Source organism: Brachyhypopomus gauderio, chromosome 3, assembly GCF_052324685.1.
Source record: "Brachyhypopomus gauderio isolate BG-103 chromosome 3, BGAUD_0.2, whole genome shotgun sequence".
NCBI lineage: Eukaryota > Metazoa > Chordata > Actinopteri > Gymnotiformes > Hypopomidae > Brachyhypopomus > Brachyhypopomus gauderio.
This window is the reverse complement of record NC_135213.1, coordinates 33,754,202-33,776,871: the sequence shown is the minus strand read 5'-3', so window position 1 is coordinate 33,776,871 and position 22,670 is coordinate 33,754,202. Positions and strand designations below refer to the sequence as shown.

The 22,670-nt window shown below is 44.1% G+C and overlaps 1 protein-coding gene, 3 long non-coding RNA genes and 1 pseudogene across 4 annotated transcripts; 2 read left to right on the top strand and 3 right to left on the bottom strand.

The window, feature by feature from the left end:
* Positions 1–1,662: 1,662 nt before the first annotated feature.
* On the bottom strand, positions 1,663–6,752 carry LOC143509264 (N-acylethanolamine-hydrolyzing acid amidase-like). The gene is made up of 11 exons (XM_076997813.1): positions 6,478–6,752; positions 6,215–6,379; positions 5,886–6,009; positions 5,602–5,692; positions 5,316–5,392; positions 4,920–5,092; positions 4,730–4,792; positions 4,521–4,587; positions 4,044–4,072; positions 3,375–3,441; positions 1,663–2,669 (listed from the first exon to the last, which is right to left on the bottom strand). Exons 1-11 carry the CDS (start codon positions 6,726–6,728, stop codon positions 2,655–2,657), a joined length of 1,122 nt encoding a protein of 373 aa, XP_076853928.1. The 5' UTR covers positions 6,729–6,752; the 3' UTR covers positions 1,663–2,654.
* LOC143509266 (uncharacterized) lies at positions 6,731–8,507 on the top strand. Its single transcript, XR_013129617.1, has 3 exons — positions 6,731–6,866; positions 7,253–7,374; positions 8,372–8,507. It is a non-coding gene; the product is annotated as an uncharacterized LOC143509266 (long non-coding RNA).
* Positions 7,929–13,654, bottom strand: LOC143509263 (solute carrier family 13 member 2-like; annotated as a pseudogene).
* A 6,537-nt stretch (positions 13,655–20,191) lies between these two features.
* LOC143509831 (uncharacterized) lies at positions 20,192–20,793 on the bottom strand. The gene is made up of 2 exons (XR_013129800.1): positions 20,471–20,793; positions 20,192–20,328 (listed from the first exon to the last, which is right to left on the bottom strand). It is a non-coding gene; the product is annotated as an uncharacterized LOC143509831 (long non-coding RNA).
* A 602-nt stretch (positions 20,794–21,395) lies between these two features.
* On the top strand, positions 21,396–21,998 carry LOC143509830 (uncharacterized). The gene is made up of 2 exons (XR_013129799.1): positions 21,396–21,719; positions 21,862–21,998. It is a non-coding gene; the product is annotated as an uncharacterized LOC143509830 (long non-coding RNA).
* Positions 21,999–22,670: the final 672 nt, after the last annotated feature.

Genomic DNA, 22,670 nt, shown 5'->3' with positions numbered 1-22,670 from the left:
GTGACAGCTATGATCCTTAGCAAACTCTACATAGCTAATTAGAGTGAAATCATGGGGGATTCTGTTTAACCTGAAAGACTGTGCTCTACTGATTTATAATAAGCTATTAGTAAGGGATTAATGGGATCTTAAATTATTTTAGCAATATGTTATTTTTGGCAAAACGTATGTTGGCCTATCTCATGGTACAATGTTTATTATTATTGTTAGTGGTGGTGGTGGCAGGTTCCAAAAAGTTACATGCAATTAAATATGTTTAAAGTAATGAGATTAAGGTAACATTAAGCTATGTTGGTTTTGTATTTATCTTACTTTTCACACAAATATTTAAATGTTCTACACATATTTCTGTCACACACATTTCTTGAAGTACACACAGAATATACTGTACATACTGTCTGTAAAATAATTAATACACAAACATTTTTGTGAGAGAACTCACCTAGAAATTGTATCATCTCACCCAGCCAAACCCCTAGAAGGCAATATATTAACTTCCCAAATGTGCCATTTGAAGGATCGGTTCATTCTTTCTGTTCCCCACTGATCCGTAAACAGGCCAATACCTCCTTGCGTGAACAGCTCGTGCTGACTTAAGGCGTTAAGAGCTGACAATGTAGAGCCACCAGCACCCCTGGTCCAAAAAACAACAATCTTGTTGTTCTAAACATATTAGAGGTCTCCAGAGCTAGACTGTGAGCTCTAGTTCTTCGATCTGTGGCAGCTCACTTAAGTAACCGAAGCCCAGAAGGATTAGGCTAATAGCTTGATGCGACTAGAAGGAGCTTTAAATAGGAAATTGCTTTTTGTTAAAGGGCAGCTAGATGGGCTTTGGCACTAGATGGACTGTGATTCATTCATGGTAAGCACAGAACAGCTAATAATACTTCCAAAACATGAATGCTTGAAGCACACTTGCCACTTAAGTACACACATGGGACTGTACACTCACTACCCACTTTATTAGATATATTTACTGAAGAGAATCACCTTGTAGGTGTACTTTATTCCATCTGTTGTTATTGAATAAACAGGATACTGTTCTCGTGTGTAGGACAGGTTTATTGTGAACCTTCGGTGGAAAGCAGTTCTTTTATGTCGTTTTTGAGAGGTTATCCTAAATACGTGCTTAATTATATACTGGCAAGTAGTTATCAGAAGAACTCATTAGTGGAGAGATCATTCTAATAGCATGCACAAAGTCTTGCCTACACACTGCACCACTGTATTTCTATACAAAGAGTCTTCTTTGAATTCTTGTTTCATTTAACAACCTTTTCAGGAGAAGCACCCTTTTTCTTAAAGACTGATATGCACTTCACACAAAGTGTGTGTGTGTGTGTGTGTGTGTGTGTGTGTGTGTGTGTGTGTGTGTGTGTGTGTGTGAGAGTGTGTGAACATGCAGTCATGGTCTGGTGGTAGGGAACTGGTGATAGGGAACTGGTCCTGTGACCGGAGGGTTGTGGGCTGGATTCCCACGCCTGAGGCCATGACTGAGGTGCCCCTGAGCAAGGCACCTAACCCCAACTGCTCCCCGGGTGCCGGGCTGCCCACCGTTCTGGGCACATGGGCACCACAGCCCCCTAGTAATCACTAGTGTGAGTGTGTGTGTGTGTGTGTTCTAACTGCACACATGGGTAAAAAGTGGAGGACAAATTTCAATTGCAGTGAAAAATCACAATTGACAAATATGGCACATTTTATTTCATTTCATATATCTTCAGTGCATTCCTTTGCATGAGGTTGACAATTACTGATCTATAATGTAGGTTGTCAAACAAACCATGTCAAACCATGTCAAACCATGTCAATAGAGATAAGATTTTAATATGCTGCATGAATCTTCACATTGCCCTGCTATAAAGTTCATATACACTGATTTCTTGCTTTGAACAAAATTTAGAAAATATTAAATAGAACTAATAAAAAAGGACACAGTGAACACAGCTGATATCACCTATTTTGTTACAAGGTTATGTTCAGCAATTTTTCTCTGTTTCTCAACAGGCTTAAATTTTAGCACATTAACCATAATAATTCCATTATTTTATGAATGACAATAGCAATAAAGGCTCAACAAAAATCTAACCAATCTTCACAGTGTGTTTTTACATAAATATAATACAAATTATTTTGTGAACTACATAATGCAATCCAGCATTTGCCACACACTCTTGTCCAAAGTGAATTCATATTCATATTAAAATGTGCGTTCGGAAAAGCAAACCCATGACCTGATGTTTGCTAACACCATTCTCCACCAAACTGAGCTACAGGAAATAAACGTTTACATTATTTATTATATAACAAAAACATAAAAATATGATTATATTAATGTTGTAGCGGTTCTCACACATAAATTAAAAATGCAAGGCACTACCATTAATCACATAGGCCTATGGCCAAACCATGTTACAAGGATGCATTAAAACTAAAGTTAAAGTTAAAACCGGTTTTGTAGCTAATAAATGAGTTTAAAAAGAAACACAATAGGCTTTACAGCAACTTTAAAGACCACCACTTCACCCAGTCAGTCCTTGTGACACTCCCAGTCCTTACTTCCAGTTTTCCCCAATGGAATGAAACATGGTGTTTGCTTGTGAATTGGGAGATAAGAGTGGTGAGCATTCCAGTCGAAACCATCCGCCACTTTTCTAGTTGGTGCATGTCTGCAAACAGACAGGAAAATGGGATCAAAATGGTGATCCAGCACTGAAAACCAATGTGCTCCTTGTAAATTAATATGCAGCTTCTGAAGTCTGGAGGCAGTCTTGAGTCAGTCTGGAGTCTGGAGATAGTCTGGACACAGTCTGGAGGTAGTTAGGAGACAGTCTGGAATCTGGAGACAGTCTGGAGTCTGGAGACAGTCTGTACACAGTTTGGAGGCAGTCTTAAGTCAGTCTGGTGTCTGGAGGCAGTCTGGAGTCTGGAGGCAGTCTTGAGTCAGTCTGGAGTCTGGAGGCAGTCTGGACAGACAGTCCAGTTACAGTCCACAGTCTGGAGGCAGTCTTGAGTCAGTCTGGAGTCTGGAGACAGTCTGGACACAGTCTGGAGGCAGTCTTGAGTCAGTCTGGAGTCTGGAGGCAGTCGTGGAGCCCCAAGCCCCAACATCACGTTGAGAGCTAGGTCAACTTAACAATAACACAACACCATGTGGCAAAATACCATGGCAACTGTTGAATCACAGTTAGTAATTTTGCCACGCAAAATTAAACACACCGTTGAGTCTTTAATGGGGTGTGTCTGCACTGATTGTAAACTGTGTGTGTCTGTATTATTTACAATAGCACATTAAGATTCTCTTGATCCGCATTAAGGCTAACCAATCATGAAATTCAGCATAATTAACTGAATGTTAATGTGGATGTTCTCACCTTCCTGATCAAGGTTCTGTACGCATCTGGCATTGCTGCAGTCATTACTGTTGTGTAGATGGTGATACTATGAACCAGGAGACACTGAAGTTAGACAAGACATTCTCATGGTTTATGACTCTGAAGTCGACAAAATGAATCTTGGGCAGTAGAGGAGGTATATTTATGTGAGCTAGATGCAGTGGACATGCACATTGAGCAAATTACATCAACTGAATCAGCTGATATATTAGCCCACAGCAATAAAGATACTACACTTGCAATTGCTTACAAGCTCATTTGAACAAGAACATTTCTTAAACACCTGCTGCTTATGCTAATGAGGGGAGATGTCTGTTTACAGGTCATGATTGAACCCAGCCTTCTGCTTTGTGGTAAGCACTTTGTGGTAAGACGTTTGAAGATGACGTCAAAGGAGATGCTGTGTGCGTTTGGTCCCATGATCCAACAAGACATGGAGTTCTTGCACAAGTTATAAAGTTCCCGCTGTTAGGTTCCTCATTAATGCAGTTATAAGTGTCATCAGTTCATCTTTTATTTTAATGCATTATGAGCTCATAAAGGAAGTTTGGACATCTGGTTTGCAAAATCTGGCTCACTGCACAACAAAAGACCATGTGACAGGCTGTTTAGCGTTTGACTGCAGACTAGCAATAACACAATGCTTACCTGTTGCACACTGGAATCACTGATAAAACCTGTAGAAAGAGACCAAGTCTCATTTAGCAAATTAAGCCACTGATCTGTCTGAAGTGTAACAGGCTAGAAAACCTGTTCAAAAAAGACCAACAAACAATAAAGTTCCAGCTACAAATTAGGTCGCTTCCTAGTGCTATCAGAGCTTTTCAGAGAGTTATATGGTAAAGATGCAGAAATCAGGAAGGCTGTGGGATTCGGGCTCCTACGATCACATCTGCCTTGAAGAAGCAAAAACTACAGTAAAACTAACAGCTATTCATCAGTCTGTTTGGTCTTTCCACAATGGACTCTTTGTGTGCAATACAATGCTACAATGCCTCTTCGGACACTTTAAAACTACTTTATTTTTCAAGACATGGTTACTCTTGAATGCAGAAAACATCATCTGAATTAAACCAAACCCCATGATAATATCCAAACAAGACGAAAAAGGATTCAGCTGTTTACCTGATAAAGTGAGTACATGTTGATGTTATTCTGGCCTGTAGAGTTCAGTGCTTTCTTAGCCACGTCCCTACACAAGCACAGAAAGTGTAAACACTATGTAGAGGCAGGACAACTGCACAGTGAATACCGCACATACAATGATCATTCATTTATTTACACAATATGGTTGTGAATTGTTTAGTTGAAGCTAGACTGAGTAGAGCACACACCGTCTGTCATCTTGTTTTGGTGCGGGCAACCAGTGGTCGTAGTTTGTTTCAACTCTGTACCAGCTGCAGTGAAACGTGGTTTTAAATAAAAGGGAAAAGGCATGTATGGTAAACTGACATGACAAAATGCTCATCCATGGTCAGCGTGGATGAAACTCTATTATTGTGTTGCAATAAGCTGGTCACTTACGCCCCTTTGAGCAGATCCAGAGGCCAGATGTCTGCAGGACCCCCCCTGTCTCTGGTAATGACCACGCCCTCCCCTGGATGGACTCCACCCACAATGTAGTACACATCAGTGATGATGGGCACTTTAGCCAGCCTCTTCACTGCATCCTGGAAGTCTGTGGCCTCCTCAAGAGTCTTTACACACAGGGATGCAGAGAGGTTTTACTATAGCTAAACACTGCAATGCAGCACTAGCACCAGTGTTAAATTACCGGTAGAAAAAGGACTCATTTTGAAATTGTAGGGTTATGTCAACACAGATGCAGTTTTAAGTGAATATATAACCCAAATGGATTTAGAGTGTCTACCGCATTTGTTTTTAGTTCTGGTGTTGTTGATTTGACCACATGTTTCTTACCTCTCTCACTAGCCAGCTAACAGGAGAACTCTTTCGTAGGAATGCTGCAATTAAATTTTCCCACCATTTACCTTTATCTGAAAAGACGAAATGCAGTGGTCAGATGCATAAATGTCAAAGACTGTGGGTGAGGACACTGCAGGAGAAGGTTGTACTTCCCTCCTGTCACGTCCATTATGTCTACGTTGAGAACATTTCTGGCCAACATGCATTCCTAGTTAAAGGGAAATTCCTTGGACAACTGGTGAATTGTCATTGATCTAAAGAAAAGCTTCTGTCTGCCTACCTCGTTCATCCCCAGACACAGTAAACTTGTTGGCACTTTGCCCCGTCCACAACCCAACATAACCAGCGAAAGAAGTGCCCCTGTATGCCACCTGAACAAGACAGCCCAACAAAATGCCATATTTCACCATTTTTTTTGCTTGATAGGCAGCAAAACAGGGGAAACTCCACATCATGTCTAACCAATCGGTGTGATACACAGGATATGAAATCAGATCAATTAGATAATAGATCAAATTAGGTAATAATACCAATATGAACATTTCAGTCACCACATTCTCTTACCTTCCCGTTTTTGATGAACAGGATATCAATAGTAAGATTTCTGAGTACATCATATGGGTAGTCCAGGTTTCGGCCATGGTAAATGTTTCCCTTAGTGTCTTGAGCTACAATACTGGTGCAGAATCTACACTTTCACAGAAAATGAAACACTTTCCCATAAAAACCCAATGCGTTTTAGAACAGACTGAGCTGTGACCATGAATGTTCATGCTTTTTTAAAATCTAACCGTCCTTTTAAAATGTCTAGTTAATGCCAATTACGCAGTAAATAAACATCCATGTCTGATGACTGTATGAGCCTGTATAAAGTGTGAATAAGCAATACATACGCAGAAACTTCGTAGGCAAAGTTGAGAAGAATGACGTCAGAGATGTCAGACTCATAATACGAAGCCATGCCTGTAATCTCGCCTGCGTAAGGCTGGGGCACAAACTTCTCCAGGGCCCGCACCACAGGCTTGAGGGCGTCGTGCACCCATTTTGGAACAATGGAACTTTATGAAGACAAAAAAATACCGCTACAATGAGCTGCATATTGAAACAGCTACAAGCTGCATTGAGTAATTAACCGTCCCGGTTCCTGCGTACTTACTCGATCACTTCTGCTGCTGCTCTCCGCAAGAAATCCTTATCGAAGACATGAATAAGCGGTTCCCATCGCTTCTCGGCGGGGTCGTCAAGGCTGATCTTCACCACTGGGGGAGAGACGTTCGCGGCGCAAACCGCCCCCCAGATCACCGCCAGGAACATGTGTAACTTCATGGTGGGAGTCCGTGCTGGTCTGGTGTCTGGCACACACATGCAGCGGTGTGTGTCAGTGTGTGGAACACAACACACGCTCATAGCAGCTCTCAACTTCCGTGTGGCTGCGCGATCCCACACTTTTACCTCCGGGAGGCTCCATACATTATTTACAAACGTCAGACTTGGCAAAGCGTCTGCTTTAAACCTCTTGTATGCAAAATTGTTACAATGATGACGGTAGGCACAAAAATGAAATGGGCTGTACTATTTTATTCAAGGTTGCACGGATTTATCGTCCCGCATTATAGTCATTCTGTAAAACGAACCAAGCATTTCATGAGGGCTGACACTGCGATTCACGGGGGCATCCACAGACATCAGGAATATTTAAAATGGTGATTTTGCTGCTGAACCACTTGGGCTATTCTTTTATTCTTGCTGGCAAACAACAATTAATTAAATCAATTGTGACATTTATATGTTACTGTAAAAAGTCAGTATGTCCCTTTATTATAAACCAGAAATGCTGAAGTTCACGTCAGAAAGCATGATGAGGGAATGAGGTCAAATACATTTGTAGTAAATTAACCGGATTTCCGACGAGTTTGCATCTTGTTTTCCAGGATTTATAATTCTGTAACCTACTTTCGAAATGAGTGTCAACGGGATCAGGTTCCTCAATTGACCCGCATGCGCAGAAGAACAACGCTTCACGAGGCACGCGCGTGCAGAGGCTCGTGCGGAGGTAAACAATCAAAATGGGGTCAACAGTGACAACCACTGGCCTAAAGTTAATGCATATGTTATTCTGCCGTGGAGGTTGTCTTCAAATTCTCAAACAAATGTTATATATCGCTAATTAACTAGTTATGATTAGATAACTGCAGTTCCAGAAAACACTGCAGCGAAGCGCTCGTTAAAATGATTTTATGTAGTTCAAGCTTGAGTAAACCTGCTCGCATAAGAATGTTGATGCAAATATGGACAAAACTCCAAATGCACAATTATTCATTAAGACCATGTGAATCGATATGTCGACATTCAGAGAAAATTTGTGTGTGTGTTTTTTTTGTGATTTTTTATCAATCGTTGATAGAGAGTTTAGATTCGTCGTGAATGCAACAGATACCTCGGGTCATGCACGTCCAGGCCCGGAGTGGGCCCCTTTTTCAGCCCGGGAGTTTCATGTCCAAATCCGGCCCAAAATTATTTTCCCCTCCCAATCGGCCCAAACTAGAAATTGACATGAGCCGGCCCATCGGGAATCCCCCCGAATCTCCCGATTAGCCACTCCAGCTCTGTGCACGTCTGTGGCAAACCTCAGGTGTTCACCTCGTACAACACTGAAATCCAGAATACGAGCCAGATGTCTCTAGCAGCTTTAGTTAAGTAATTATGTACCGTAGCATGTCTTGTGTTTACATCAGAAAATGCAGGTGTTGAATTATTACATTAGCATTTGTGCACTGTAGCCTATACAGTTTTATGTGATTTGCTATTTATTGTCACCCGCTGAGGACAAAATACTGTATGTAATAGGCAATTGAAATAGCCTTATGTGGTGGGTGGTAAGCACTGAACATATTACCTTAAATATTATATCCCCCTTGTCATATAAAAGTACAAAATCATTCAGTGCCAAGGCCAGCAGCATGGGACATGTAATTTGTGCCTCTTGAATCCCAAATCCATTCCATGTTTACTTCCAAGTCTTTTCACTCCTCTTGTTGTTCCTTGCTCAGAGAAAAACTTCTGGAGGCAGCGTGGGGCTTGGAGAGGCTGTGGGGGACCCGCTGACGTTGGCCCACACCGGGAACTCATCCAGCTGGAACATCGCTGCTCCCCAAGTGTGGATGGCAAGGTTGACGCACAGGATCCCAAGCACGTTTAGCACCAATCCGGGCTTGACCTGGGAATAAAGTGACGTAAAGGTTTATGTCTTGAATCATATTTTTGAATGGAAGACTCGAGACTTAAAATATTTGTAGCCTCACCATGTCCATGATCTTCAGGTTGGCATAAGTGAATGTGATGGCATTGGTGGGCGAGGCCACTGGGAGCATGAAGGCGAGGGAGGTGCAGATGGTGGGCGGGACCATGAGGTAAAGTGGGTGGAGCCCAATAGTGGTGGCCTAGCCATGCAGTGATAGACAGGATAAACATATGTGCTGAAACCTGATTTAAAAAAAGGGCTTTTCTTTTGCACTGTGTGTTGAAATGTGTGTGTGTGTGTGTGTGTGTGTGTGTGTGTGTGTGTGTGTGTGTGTGTGTGTGTGTGTGTGTGTGTGTGTGTGTGTGTGTGTGTGAGTCTCACCATGGAGGCCAGAATAGGCAGCAGAATGGTGCTGATCATGGTGTTGCTGCAGACCTCAGTGAGCATGGCCATCACTATACAGAGCGTGAATGAGAGTGCCACTGGGTTCATGTTCTGCAGAGGCTCCAGCACTCCCGTTATCACCCCGGACAATCCGGACATCTACGCACAAACACCACAGGCTCAAACAGAACAGAATGGAATTTTTGTCCTTTGATGATTCTGCTGTATACGTTCATTAGATGTAAACACACAGATGCTTTTCTTGGAACTTCTTGTATTGTTTCATTTTTTTAGCAGGTTTGATCTTTTAAATCATAAAAACATGTATTGTTGTGACAAATGTGCTTTTTAACAGGGGGTTAATAGGCGCTTTTTGATTCTGGTTCTTCCTGTCGTTGAGAAGCTGCACTGTGTCTGTGTGTGACTGTAGGGAAGTTGAAGTTGGTCTTAAGGGGTCGGGGCTGTGGTGGGGTAAGTGTACATCAATTCCCCTGGCCAGCGCGATGGCGCCCCCTAACAGCAGCATGATGTTCCAGGGTGTCTTCTCCTGCACAACACTCCAGGTCAGCAGAGCCTTGGGAGCAGCGTTCACTGTAGCCCTGCCTGGCAATAGAAGAGGAAACACTTCCAGGTGAAAGGGTCATATCTGAATGAGAGGGCTGTATGTTTTTGGTTTGGCTGACTTGGTTTGTCTGAGACTTGCTTCTGGGCAGTTTATTAGTGGTGTCATTTCCAGGTTCATAGATTAAAAGTCCTCACCAGGATTTTGCTCAAGCTTGCTAGATTTTCTAATTAGCAATCCAGGTAAAATTAGTAGAATCAACACAATCCAGGAAGCCTGAGCAAAATCCTGGTGAGGACTTTTAATCTATGAACCTGGAATTGACACCTCTACAGTTTATTAGTAAATAAACAATCAACCTAGCTACCAAGTTATCAATAATAAACAATGAAAGAAAGTAGGCCTAAAGCCTACTTAAATGTGGACCTGACCAAAATGTTTGGCTGAACTAAAAATGTACTATATGGGGAACACGATAAAGTACAATACTATTTTGAAAATAGACATTTGAGTTTGGTGATAGGTACTTATTTCTTAATCTGTGTGACTGGACACGTCACCAAATAAATGGAGGTGACGTACAATCAAGACATACCAGTTAAATTAAAAGAACCAGAATGGCAGCAGAAGACACGAGGAAGCTTGGAGGGGATGACAAAGAACATGATGGAGACGAGAATGGAGACGGTGCCATCGGTTACAAACCTGAAACACAACAAATTATAACCAATAACATTTGAACATGGGTACGATGATATGGAAACATAGGGAAATGTGGAGGAGCAGTTCAAACACTATCTGTATTGTGAATATCTGGGATTTGGAAGGTTGAATATTATAGTATTTAAAGACATTTCAAAGTCTACAATAAAAAATGTTATGACATGTTGTTCCTCGGTACACAGTAACTGCTTCATGCTTTGGTTAATCCACCATGACATACACAAAGCAGGAGTTACTTATTATCATGTTTATGGAGATTTTATCTTGCCTTGACTTTGTTTCCAAAGTGCTGTAGTAGAATGACATAAAGTGGAGCTTCAGAGTTTCATTTGAAAACATGTATATAAATATATACATAAAGCTGTTGAAAGCTAGGCATGCTGTGATTGCTAACCTCTGCCAAATGTAGCTACCAAAGGAGTCCCAATGTCTTCAAAATTCCACATCCCCCAAGTATAAATCCTATTTAAATTGTTTTGACGTTTGCAGCCCAGCAAGAGATCTAGTAAATTGTGGCCGTGGTTAGACATGATGAATTGCTTATTTCCGCTGGAGCTGAGGGAGCATGCACGGTGTGAGAAGTGATGGAAGGTGATGGTGTTCACTTTCGTTCCTGGTTGAAGAGCAGTGGAGCCCAGCCAGGCATGAATTCTGGGTCACGGGTGAACCAGAGCACCACAAGCAAAATGAAGAGAAACGTCACGCAGCCCTCGGCAAAGCCGAAGCCGCCTAGCTTCCTGTATTTTCTCCGCATCAGCTGTCGCACCTCATGGGCAGTGTTGCTGGCTGCTCTACTGCCAAAGGATTTCTTGACACTGGAGAACGATGAGACAAAATATTCACACGTGAAACGTGTCTGCAAAATAAGTGCTTGGAAATGTAAGAAATGCCGCATTTCTGAACTTAGGAAGATGTTCAGCATGTATTCATTTGATCCATGGTTTGCAGCAGCACTGTGAGCTGCACCACTAGGGTAGCAGAGGTACACATAATTACCTTATGGAATCTCCACCACACAAAAGGTTTAACTGAAGCATTTCAGCAAAATGACACAGCGTGTAATATCTTGATGTTAGTATGGTGTCAGTTTAATAAGATCAACATAAAAAGAAACCTTTATTTCTATTGCTCATCATACTCCATTGAACATTTTGCTTCACTGAACAAAGATCAGGTGGCCAGATAGATAAGCTCATCCTTCTACTTACTTGAGCCCAAAGTACATGAAGTGTAGCCATAAGTAAGAGGTAGCCAACATGAGCACCATGTTGAAGAAGGAGAACTTCAACCAGCTGGTGTAGTTGATCACATCCCCATTCGCAGGAAACAGCCTGAGCACAAACGCAAATGGTGTTCCATTAGGTGCAGCATGGGACACGGTTCTTCAGCCATTGCAGGACCTGAAATTATATATTTTCGCTAGTGGCACATGTTATTCATATACCATTGATAGATTCATATACCATTGCAGGGTTGGTTGTGACAGATACATCTAAGAGTGGGGTAACGCGGATATTACTTGTCGATCTGGCTTTTGAGAAGAAGGTTGGGGGTGGCGCCAGTGAGGGTGGCAGTGCCTCCGATGTTGGCAGCGTAGCACACGCTCAGACTCATTCCTTTGGTGAGGTTCTGGTGCTTCTGTTGGTTTCTCAGCTTCCTCTGCTCAGATCTAAAGACTTCCTCAGGGCTCAGCACGAGCTCTGTGGGCAGAAGAGATGGGACCCTCGCAGTTCAACGAATGGCACGTTTTATTGTCGGAAAGGTGGACGGCCGTGTCTCTGGATACCGTCGGACTTTAAACGTCCTTTTAAAGCCCTTAAAGGGAAATGTCCCATTAACTGATTTTGCAGGTATCAAACTAACTTAGCGTAAGGCCTGCGCACCTGCATTCTGCTGCTCCTCCTGCACCTGGGCTGCATCCTCAGCCCTTCTACAGCTCTCCAGCACATCGTGGATGATGGGCAGCATCATAGCCACGCTCGCGATGCTGGAGATGAACATGGAGAGGAAGGCCGTGATGCTCATGAACCCCGCCATGAGTCTGCGGGAAAGAGAAGGAGAAGAAGAGAGGGGGTGGGGTCATTTAGGCACCTCCCATTCAGCAGCTGTGGCCAATCAGTGGGGGAAAGACTCTTACAGTGCGGGCCTCACCCCCACCAGAAGGAGTATGCCCATAGTGAGGCGTTTGTGGAGGTTCCAGTACTCCACAGCTATAGCCACGAACAGCCCACCAACGGCCAACATGGTAGGATCGCTGATGTACAGGGGACAGACCTGCAGACCAAGCGGAGCCGCTGGGTTAGTCAGGCGAACTCGGGTGGGGTGTGTGTTTGTGTGTGAGAGGCCCACAGGGCGCCACCTGCTCGGACTTCATGATTCCCATCATGGGGAAGAAGATGACGGGAAGGAGGGCGGTCACAGCGAACGGCACACACTCCGTACACCAGTACACCGCCATCAGGATGACCACAAAACCACATTTAGCCTCCTGCAGTACAAGTTCACAGGTTCAGCAGACTGAACATGACAGACATCAATGCACATGAACAATAAAATATTTTCTATGGTTAGTATTGTGTTTATAATCAAAGCTGTTGGTACTTTGCTGGCTTCACAGTGTCCCACTTAGAGCAAATGTTTATTTTCTGTGCATGCATTTGAGGTCATTTTGCTGAATAGCAGTGTAATTTATGTAAGCATTAGACTCTTGTGTCTTAAGCTGCAAGAATACGGTAATCAGACTCTTGTCTCCTAAGCTGTAACAACAAAGTAATCAGACTGTTGTGTCCTAAGCTATACGAACAAAGTCTGTTTCTTAAATGAATTAGAAGTGTATCAGAATCATTATGTTGGTGAATCAGGCCTGAAGTGGAATTTCACAGCTTCAAAGAGACAATAAATAATAAAAAAATGCTTTTATGCATAAAGACACTGAAAATGTTTTCCATAATCATACATTCAGACAGATTCAGGAAGCAGACGACTTTAACTGGATCTAGGCTTTATTGAAACTTAATATATTTAAAAGGCCACCATTTTGAAAATGAACACATAATGAATGAACACATATATACACAACTCATCACCTACTTTATTAAAAACACTTGTTTACTAAACATTTCTTGGTGCCCACTTAGAGACAACAGTCCCGCCCAACAGTCCAACTTCAGCTTCAGAAGGTAGTCCAGACTGCCCTCAACCAAAGGGACATTAACACACGCAATCCCCCCTCAATAAACCCATATCACCATTTGCACACTTCTTATTCCACATACACTCCCCTGGTCCTGATTTATATCAAGAACAAACACATATTCTTACCAGGGTATTGATAATGAGCGGTACAGGCAGGATCAACAGAGGTGTGAGATATATAACCAGATAACTTCTGTAATCCCACAGCCTTCTTGAGCAGTTTGCCATAATTCAGCTGTACCCAGCAGAACAGACATAAGAAAGGGAGGACATATCAGAATGAAGCTTTTACTTAAATGGGTGGATTTATGATTTATTGCACAAAATAAAAAAATGGGTATGTTACCCCTAGAGACAAAATTAAACATTAACCTTTGTTGGTCACAATGATGCCAATAAGGAAAGGCAATGGTGAAAATATTGTGTGAAAGTGTTAGGGGCAAATGATTGAAGATAGGATTGTGGTCATTGTGTTATGAAAGAACTTTGTTGGCTTTATTTATTATTACAACAAATCAAAATATATTACCCACGTCTATTACAAAGATCAGATTTTGAAATTGTTGAAATTGATGTCACCTATCCCATACATTCTATCAAAATGAAATGTATGAATTTTTAATGTGATTCACAAAATCAAATAAAAACGAGCAAACCATACAGATCTTTCTAGACTTCTAGAATTTGGGTTTTCTAGATTTCTTGGTTTTTAGCTTGTGCATTTCCTCTTCTTTATGCTTCACTGGACCCTCTTTTTCATGCCCCAACTACGCATGTTGACATATGCTGGAAGGTTGTTTTTTGTGTAGCTTCCACGTTTTCACACTGCTGATGTGTTTTCTTTAGTTTCACAATCCTACAGAGTCCGTCTCCGCAGCTGAAGATGGAGGGTCATAAATGTTGCCTTCATGTTTCCATTTAGGTGCTAGGCACTTCAATGACCTGGTTTAGTACTCACCAGTTAATAGACTCTATGCACTAAGTAGTCCCTACATATTTCCTCCTAATAACAAGCCAGTTTGGTTACTTCCGGTGCGGCGTTTACAGTTTACAGCAAATAACTTGTTCGGCGGTGAGTGCGGTTTCTATTTGTAAACACATTTGACCATTTTTTTGTTCATTTTTTCTTTCGCAGTTGTGTTACCTATTAGCCCACAATTCTCCTACTGAACATGAGCTTTAGACCGTTTAAAAAGCAGCGATGTATTGACTCTACAGCAGAACATTGCTGTGTACCCCTGTGTGAGGCTTCTGCACGAGGTGGTCATTCCAGGTTCAGAAAGTAAAACTCCTTCCCAGGATTTTACTCAAGCTTGCTGGATTTTGTAATTAGTGCATGCCAGGTAAAATTAGTGGAATCAACACAATCCAGGAAGCCTGAGCAAAATCTTGGTGAGGACTTTTACTTTCTGAGCCTGGAATGGCCACCTCTGGCTTCCGCCAAGTACAATACTGTGCTTAGCTTTCATACTTTTCCGGTGGATCGAGATTTACGTAAAACATGGATTGTAAACGTTCGACGGGACAGTTTTGCTATTACCAACCATACAAGGGTGTGCAGTCGACATTTCCTTCAAGAGGATCTAATTGAACCATCGAAAACTAACGGACATTGGAGACTTCACAAGGGAGCTGTTCCAGTTTTATTTCAATGGAACAACTACAGTGTTCCAGTATCGAGACCAAGCGTTTGGCAAAGGAGAGAACGTCCATCTGATGAACCTCTGGGTGAAGAGGAGCCAGTGGACGAGAATCACCTGTTTGAACATGACTATTGCGCTGTCCACGATCCCGCGGACCTTGGTCTGGCACTCCAGCAGACTGATGAGCTGCATGAGAGGTAGAGAGGTTATGGTCTCAAGTAGAAGATTTATCGGTAAGACAGCGGTTCTGTTTGAGGATATTTGTATCTTCTGACCAAGACGCTTCTATACAAGGTCTGTTAAACATGATGTATGCATAGCTACCGTACTCAACCAAGATATTGATGCAGAGGTTATAATTAAGAATAACCTTTTCCAGAAGCTGGTTTGAAGATGATCTAAGCCAGTGTTTTTTTTTCTACAACACAGGTTTGCAACATACAACCATCGAATGGCATTTTGGAGCCTTATAGAACCATCAATGGGCAAAATGTTGCGTATCACCAGAGCAAGAGCAGCATCCAAGAAGAATAAAGACATCATTCTTTGTCCTGCAGTAAGTCTAATAAACTACATGAACTAATGTAATTTCTAAATGATTTTGCTCACAGAGATATGATTTATGCATCAAACATATTGATCATTTTTCAGACACAATCCCTGTAGTTATTAGGTAGTTATTTGTGAACTACCTCTCCCTGGGACTGAAACAGAGGGACCTGGCCCACAGATTTAACATCAGTCGGTCCACTGTGAGTCGAATTCTGGTAACATGGGCAAATTACTTGTACACAGTGCTTGGGGCTGTGTGCATATGGATGTCACAGAAAGCAGTCAAGGCTCACCTACCAGAAGAATTCAAGGACTATGCAGATACACAGGTCATCCTTGATTGCACAGAACTGCATTGTCAAACACCATCTTCTCAAGCTACAAGCCTCATTGCACTTTCAAGGGCTTGGTTGGCATGGCACCTCATGGTGCCGTCACTTTCGTCTCTGCCTTGTACGCAGGTTCTATCAGCGACAAACAAATTCTGAAGGAGTCAGGGATTGCGCAGTTGCTAACTCCAGAGATGGCCATAATGGTGGACAGAGGCTTTCTTGTGGATGACTGTGTAACAATCTGACTAACTCCATGTAAAGTCCACAGACCTGCTTCCCTGTCCAGTGGATCCCAGATGCCAGCCTCTGAGGTCAGGGAGACACAGTCAATTGCACGACTTTGGGTTCACGTGGAGCGCCTGATAGGCAGGGTGAAGCAGCACAAGCTCTTTGACACAGTTATCCCACTGAGCATCACAGGAACTATTAACCAGTTTTACACTGTTGCGTGTCTACTAGTGAACTACCAGAATGGACCTTTAGTAAAAGAATGGGCAAAATGTCAGTAGACAAAGTTTACACACAAACAGCAAAGCAATTTAAAAAACTGAATCTATAAATATATAATTTAGAAGTTACTGATGAAATTATATGTTTGTGCTATTTAACTTTGATTACCAAATTGCATACTGTGTACTTATGGAGGAATTAAGACTAATTAGATTTACAGGTCTGCACTTCTGACTATTCTATTTGTTTTAAAGTCAAACAGCAGCAAAACATTGCAAAAATATAAAGGATTTTTATTTACACACAATACTGTACAAACAATCATCAAATCTACTTATACAATGTTCTGTTCAACCCATGTATCATATGTGTCAATACTAAAGTTTATCATTCAAATTAGAATGTTACTTTGTTACTTGAAGTTCAAATATTACAAATAAACCTTTACACATGTGACGTTGGGTGCGGCGGCAAGGACGAGACACGAATCCTGTTTGCAGCATACGTCACTGACAGTTTATTTACGTAAATTGCGCTTGCTGCGCACGGGTAACACTGACTCAATATCACACAACGTGTAGACTTAGACAACGACGAGCACAGGACACTGCGCGAGCGCACATTAATTAAATAGACAAACCACATTAGCCCCACGTGATTACGAGACGATTCACAGGTGAGACACATTATTCACACGACATAGCCATCACCACAGAGTACCACTGACGCAGACAAGGCACGTGGACTACGAATACACACGCCCAAAAGGGAGGGGCCGGGGTCCTCAACGTGACAGACGCCCCCTCCAAGGGCACTACCCGTCCCGGGTGCCCCGAACCCACGACGATGGGCGGATCCGACGCGCTCAGTCCTGCGTCTGGGAGGTGACTGCCACTGGCGAAGCGTCCGTCACGAATCGCCTAGCACACCCTCCCTGGGAAGACCGGGGAAAAAACGTTAGACACATTAAACGGCACGGTCACAAACACACACACAGGCACGCTTACACACAGTGGCACGAGAGGGAAGAATGGGTTAGGCAGACACATGGGGAGAGTAACAAACACCGGTACACACACACACGACACAGGCGCCAAGCTACGCGCCAGGAGGAGGGCGATAAGGGGAGAGAGATCGGGAGCTGCAGGTGCTGCAGCGAACGGTCCTCCTCCAGCCCTTGCTGCAAATCCTCCGCCCGGTGCAGGGCGGTTGGTGGACGCGCCGGGTGCAGCGCGACTGGCGGATGCGCCGGGTGCAGCGCGACTGGCATACTCTCCCCCCAGCTGGCTGTATGGTGCACCCACCTCGCTCCACGACCGTCTTCTGGAGTCGACAGTGGGCGCGTCCACCTCCATTTCGGTAGCCTCACTGTCCTGGCTCCAACTCATGGGCTGCTCCGGGCTGCCACCCCGGGAGCAGTCCATGCTCTCCCCCTCGGAGCGATTGGAGGACGGAGTCCGCCTCCCTTTAGCCTTCTCGGCCGACAGTTCCGAGGGAGGAGGGCTCTCCTCTTCCTCCTCGGCATACGAGCCCTCGGACGGAGGGTAATCCCCGTACTCCTCCTCCCCTTCATCGTCTTCGGGGTATTCGTCCCCGCCTTTCCCTACGGTGGCAGACGGACCTACGGGCGGAGGGAGGTAATCCTCTTCCTCCGACTCCTCCTCCTCTTCCTCACCGTAGTCGACGGTGGTGTCGTCGCTCACCGACGGAGGGTAGTCCTCCTCCCCTTCTCCACCATAGTCTATGGTGGAGGCGTCGCCTATCGACGGAGGGTAGGCTTCCACCACGTCATCTGGCTCCTCCTCCCCACCGTAGTCGGCGGTGGGGGCATCGCATATAGATGGGGGGTAGTCCTCTACCTCCTCCTCCTCTTCCGAGTCCTCTGACCCGAACTCGCTCTCTGGGGTGGCACCTATAACACAGGAGCCCACCCTCAGCGGCGAGAGGGCGCGGGAAGGAGACGGGTGTCTGGCTAGCCAGCCCCTCACTGCCTCCTGGCGGAACACCACCGCCCACTCGGGGCTGGAGGTCTCCCGAGCCATCCTCAGCAGGTCGGCACACTGCGGGTCTTGTTCCAGCTCCTCTGACGTCGGCGTGGCGTCGCAGTGTAGGGGTGTTCCCTCCTGGAGCTCGCCTCTGGAGACGTCCCTGTCTCGCCATAGAGCTCGGGGACACTAACCCGTATGGGCGAGAGTTCTCGGGAAGGCGAGGGATGCTTCTCCCGCCATACCTGTGCAGCCGTCTGGCGGTATTCCTCCGCCAGCTCTGGGATGGCGGTTTCCCGAGCCGCACACAGCAAGTAGGCGCACTCAGGGTCCGACTTCAATTGCGCCAGAGTCGGCATGGATCCGTAGCGTGGAGGGGAGGAAGAGGCACGGTGATGCCGTTTGCTTGGCTTCTTCCCCTTCTTCGGCTTGTTCTTGTAGCCTGGCATATTGGTGTCTCAGTGTGGCTCGTCGTTCTGTGACGTTGGGTGCGGCGGCAAGGACGAGACACGAATCCTGTTTGCAGCATACGTCACAGAACTGTTTATTTACGTAAATTGCGCTTGCTGTGCACGGGTAACACTGACTCAATATCACACAACGTGTAGACTTAGACAACGACGAGCACAGGACACTGCGCGAGCGCACATTAAATAGACAAACCACATTAGCCCCACGTGATTACGAGACGATTCACAGGTGAGACACATTATTCACACGACATAGCCATCACCACAGAGTACCACTGACGCAGACAAGGCACGTGGACTACGAATACACACGCCCAAAAGGGAGGGGCCGGGGTCCTCAACGTGACAACACATTTTACCATTGCTTGTATTTCTGTAGTATTATTCCCATACATGTCAGTAGTATTGATCGTACCTTAAAAATAATCAATGATTAAATGAAAGTTTTACATTTCATCATGTGTATTTTGAAGAAACAAAAGTAATTGTGTGGAAAAAATTAATAACTTGTGTACACATTATGAACTCTGCATTACATGAAAACATGTTTTAAATGTTAATGAACTAAGAGGCAACAAAATAAACACTGAAACAATTATTGCCTGATGAACAACAAAAACATGACATTGTGTCATACAAAACCAGGTAAGTATTTAACAAAACAGGATTACTTAACAATATAACTATTTTTAATAAATAATTAAGACTACCAATGGGGGGGGGGGTCCTCAACTCCGTATGTGGTGTATCTACAAATGAGCCATTATATCATTATATCAACACATCTTTTAAGAAAGACACTTGTGCAGATAAATGTAAAAAAATAAATCTGACTTTTCTCTTTTTGTTTTTCTCACATGGCTATCAATGTGAATTCGCTCAATGAATATGTCATCATGTGTATAATTCACAAAGTCACACCATTTCAGCCCTGAGATCAACATCTGTCCCTGAATTTGCCAGTAATAGGTATCCTGGTGCTTCAGAGCAAGGGTGCCATTCAGGTAAGGTAAATGCAGTCAACATAACTCCTGATATTTGGGCATTTAATCTCTACAAGGCCATAAGGCGGGTACTCTCTGGGATCATAAATGAGACCATCAGGAGAGGCCCCCAACCAAGGAGCATCTGGGTGTTGTCACGTTGAGGACCCCGGCCCCTCCCTTTTGGGCGTGTGTAAACGTTGTCCACGTGCTTTGTCTGCGTCCGTGTATATACGTGGTTAGGGTTTTGTTGTGTGATTAATGGGCTGTTTCTCAATTCAGGGGCTGCAGCCTACGTAGACCGCGTAGACCGCAGCCCACGGTGGCCACACACTTCGAAGGCAGGGTAGGCTGCATCTCACGGCTGTTAAATGAGACAGTCTAGTCTTCGCAAGACGTATGTTTGCGTGACCACGCTCTGCCCCGTTTCATACGTTACATACGTGTTAGCGAGCTGTCCGACAAATATCACATCACCCACAAATGCCTAAAAGAAAATGCGTTGAACATGTATTCACGTTTGACGGGAAGTATAACTTCATAACAAAATTCAATGTATTTTTATAAACGTTACTTTTACGTTAATTTTACGTATAAACGTTTAGTAAATACTCAAAGCACATGGTTACCTGCAATATCATTAATAACTGGCATGTTATTTAGCATCTCATTGCAGTATAAATGTCCATATTTAAAAAATACCGACATTTAAAAACGAATTCTTCGGCCCGTACACTAGACTCCGCCTGTTTATTGTTCATAGAGCAATGAATCCTGGGATATGGTGGGACGCGAAGGATACTCAGATGCATCCTTCGTTTTCGGGGTTTTGAAGGCTACATTCGTCGGCCGCATAAGAAGGAGTCCACGAATTGGGACAGCCTCGTCGCGGCGCAGTGACGTAACCGGCCTACAAATGCGCACTTCGTGGGCTGCAGCCCCTGAATTGAGAAACAGCCAATAAGTCTCACCTGTGAATCGTCTCGTGATCACGTGGGGCTAATGTGGTTTGTCTATTTAATGTGCGCTCGCGCAGTGTCCTGTGCTCGTCGTTGTCTATGTCTGCACGTTGTGCTGATTGTGAGTGTTTATCGTGCGCTATTGCGCAATATCTGTTTAAAATAAAAGTGACGTCTGTCGCCACAAGAGGGATTCGTGTCTCATCCTTCACCACGACCCCATCGTCACAGAACGACGAGCCGTCCTGAGACACCAAGATCATGCCTGGCTACGCCACCCGGCAGAAGAAGGCAAAGCGCCCAAGCAAGCGACATCACCACGCTTCGTCCTCCCCCTCGCGCCGCGGCTCTACGTCGACTCTGGCACAGAGAGAGCGGGAGGAAGACACCCCCCCGTGCCAAGAGGCCACACCGTCGGTCGAGGAGCTGGAGAAGGACCCGGTGTGTGCCTACCAACTGGCCACAGCCCGGGGGCTCGAGCGAAAGGACCCCGAGCTGGCGGAGATGCTCCGCGAGGGGGTGGTGCGTATATGGAGGGAGCGACTCCTCCAATAGTATACGGCGCGAGACTGGGAGACTCTCTCACCATGGCTGTTTCTCAATTCAGGGGCTGCAGCCCACGAAGTGCGCATTTGTAGGCCGGTTACGTCACTGCGCCGCGACGAGGCTGTCCCAATTCGTGGACTCCTTCTTATGCGGCCGACGAATGTAGCCTTCAAAACCCCGAAAACGAAGGATGCATCTGAGTATCCTTCGCGTCCCACCATATCCCAGGATTCATTGCTCTATGAACAATAAACAGGCGGAGTCTAGTGTACGGGCCGAAGAATTCGTTTTTAAATGTCGGTATTTTTTAAATATGGACATTTATACTGCAATGAGATGCTAAATAACATGCCAGTTATTAATGATATTGCAGGTAAACATGTGCTTTGAGTATTTACTAAACGTTTATACGTAAAATTAACGTAAAAGTAACGTTTATAAAAATACATTGAATTTTGTTATGAAGTTATACTTCCCGTCAAACGTGAATACATGTTCAACGCATTTTCTTTTAGGCATTTGTGGGTGATGTGATATTTGTCGGACAGCTCGCTAACACGTATGTAACGTATGAAACGGGGCAGAGCGTGGTCACGCAAACATACGTCTTGCGAAGACTAGACTGTCTCATTTAACAGCCGTGAGATGCAGCCTACGGCTCTCTCATCCTGGCTGCACCGCGCTGGTGAAGTTCCGTTATAGTATCGCGTAATTTGATAGGAATTTCAAAATAAAAGTAATAAATGAGAAGCTTAAAATTGTATTATTTATATATATATATATATATATATATATATATATATATATATATATATATATATATATATATATATATATCTATCAGTGGGGAACCGTCAGGGCCCTCTACGCCCTCTCAGAGGGCCTAAAATATTCTTAAAGCATTATATAATTATCCAATTTTATTTTATCTACTTACAGTTTGACATTCGACATCTAAACAATTACAAAAATATAAGCAAATAAAATATTCACCCGTGTCTATTCAATCTGTGTTGGAAGGTGAGGGGTTAAGTGGAAGCCTGTGAGCCTGTGTCTCCCCCTATCAGGACTGTGATGCCCGCTGTTCGTTTACAGAGGGCCTGGCAGTTTCAAATGACAGCAAAATTGACCAATCATATCTTCTCTCTAAGTGGGCGGGCTTAACTGTATGATAATTTCCGCCCGCTGTGGCGACGCTAGCTGTCGTTAGCACCACCGCTAGCTAGTTTCGATTCATCCCTTTGACGTCCTCGTGCGCGTGATTGTTTACATATTCCGCTTCCGAGAACCACGGAGCTGTGAACCTTATTTTGTTTGGAAACTT

Bases quoted from the DNA above. Each gene is read 5' to 3' on its own strand.
- LOC143509264 (XM_076997813.1), bottom strand. From the start codon at position 6,728: ATGAGCGTGTGTTGTGTTCCACACACTGACACACACCGCTGCATGTGT. The intron at 5,093-5,315 runs GTAAGAAACATG...CTGTGTGTAAAG, and splicing joins TTAGCTGGCTAGTGAGAGAG to ACTCTTGAGGAGGCCACAGA. The intron at 4,588-4,729 runs GTGTGTGCTCTA...GTGCTTGTGTAG, and splicing joins CCAAAACAAGATGACAGACG to GGACGTGGCTAAGAAAGCAC.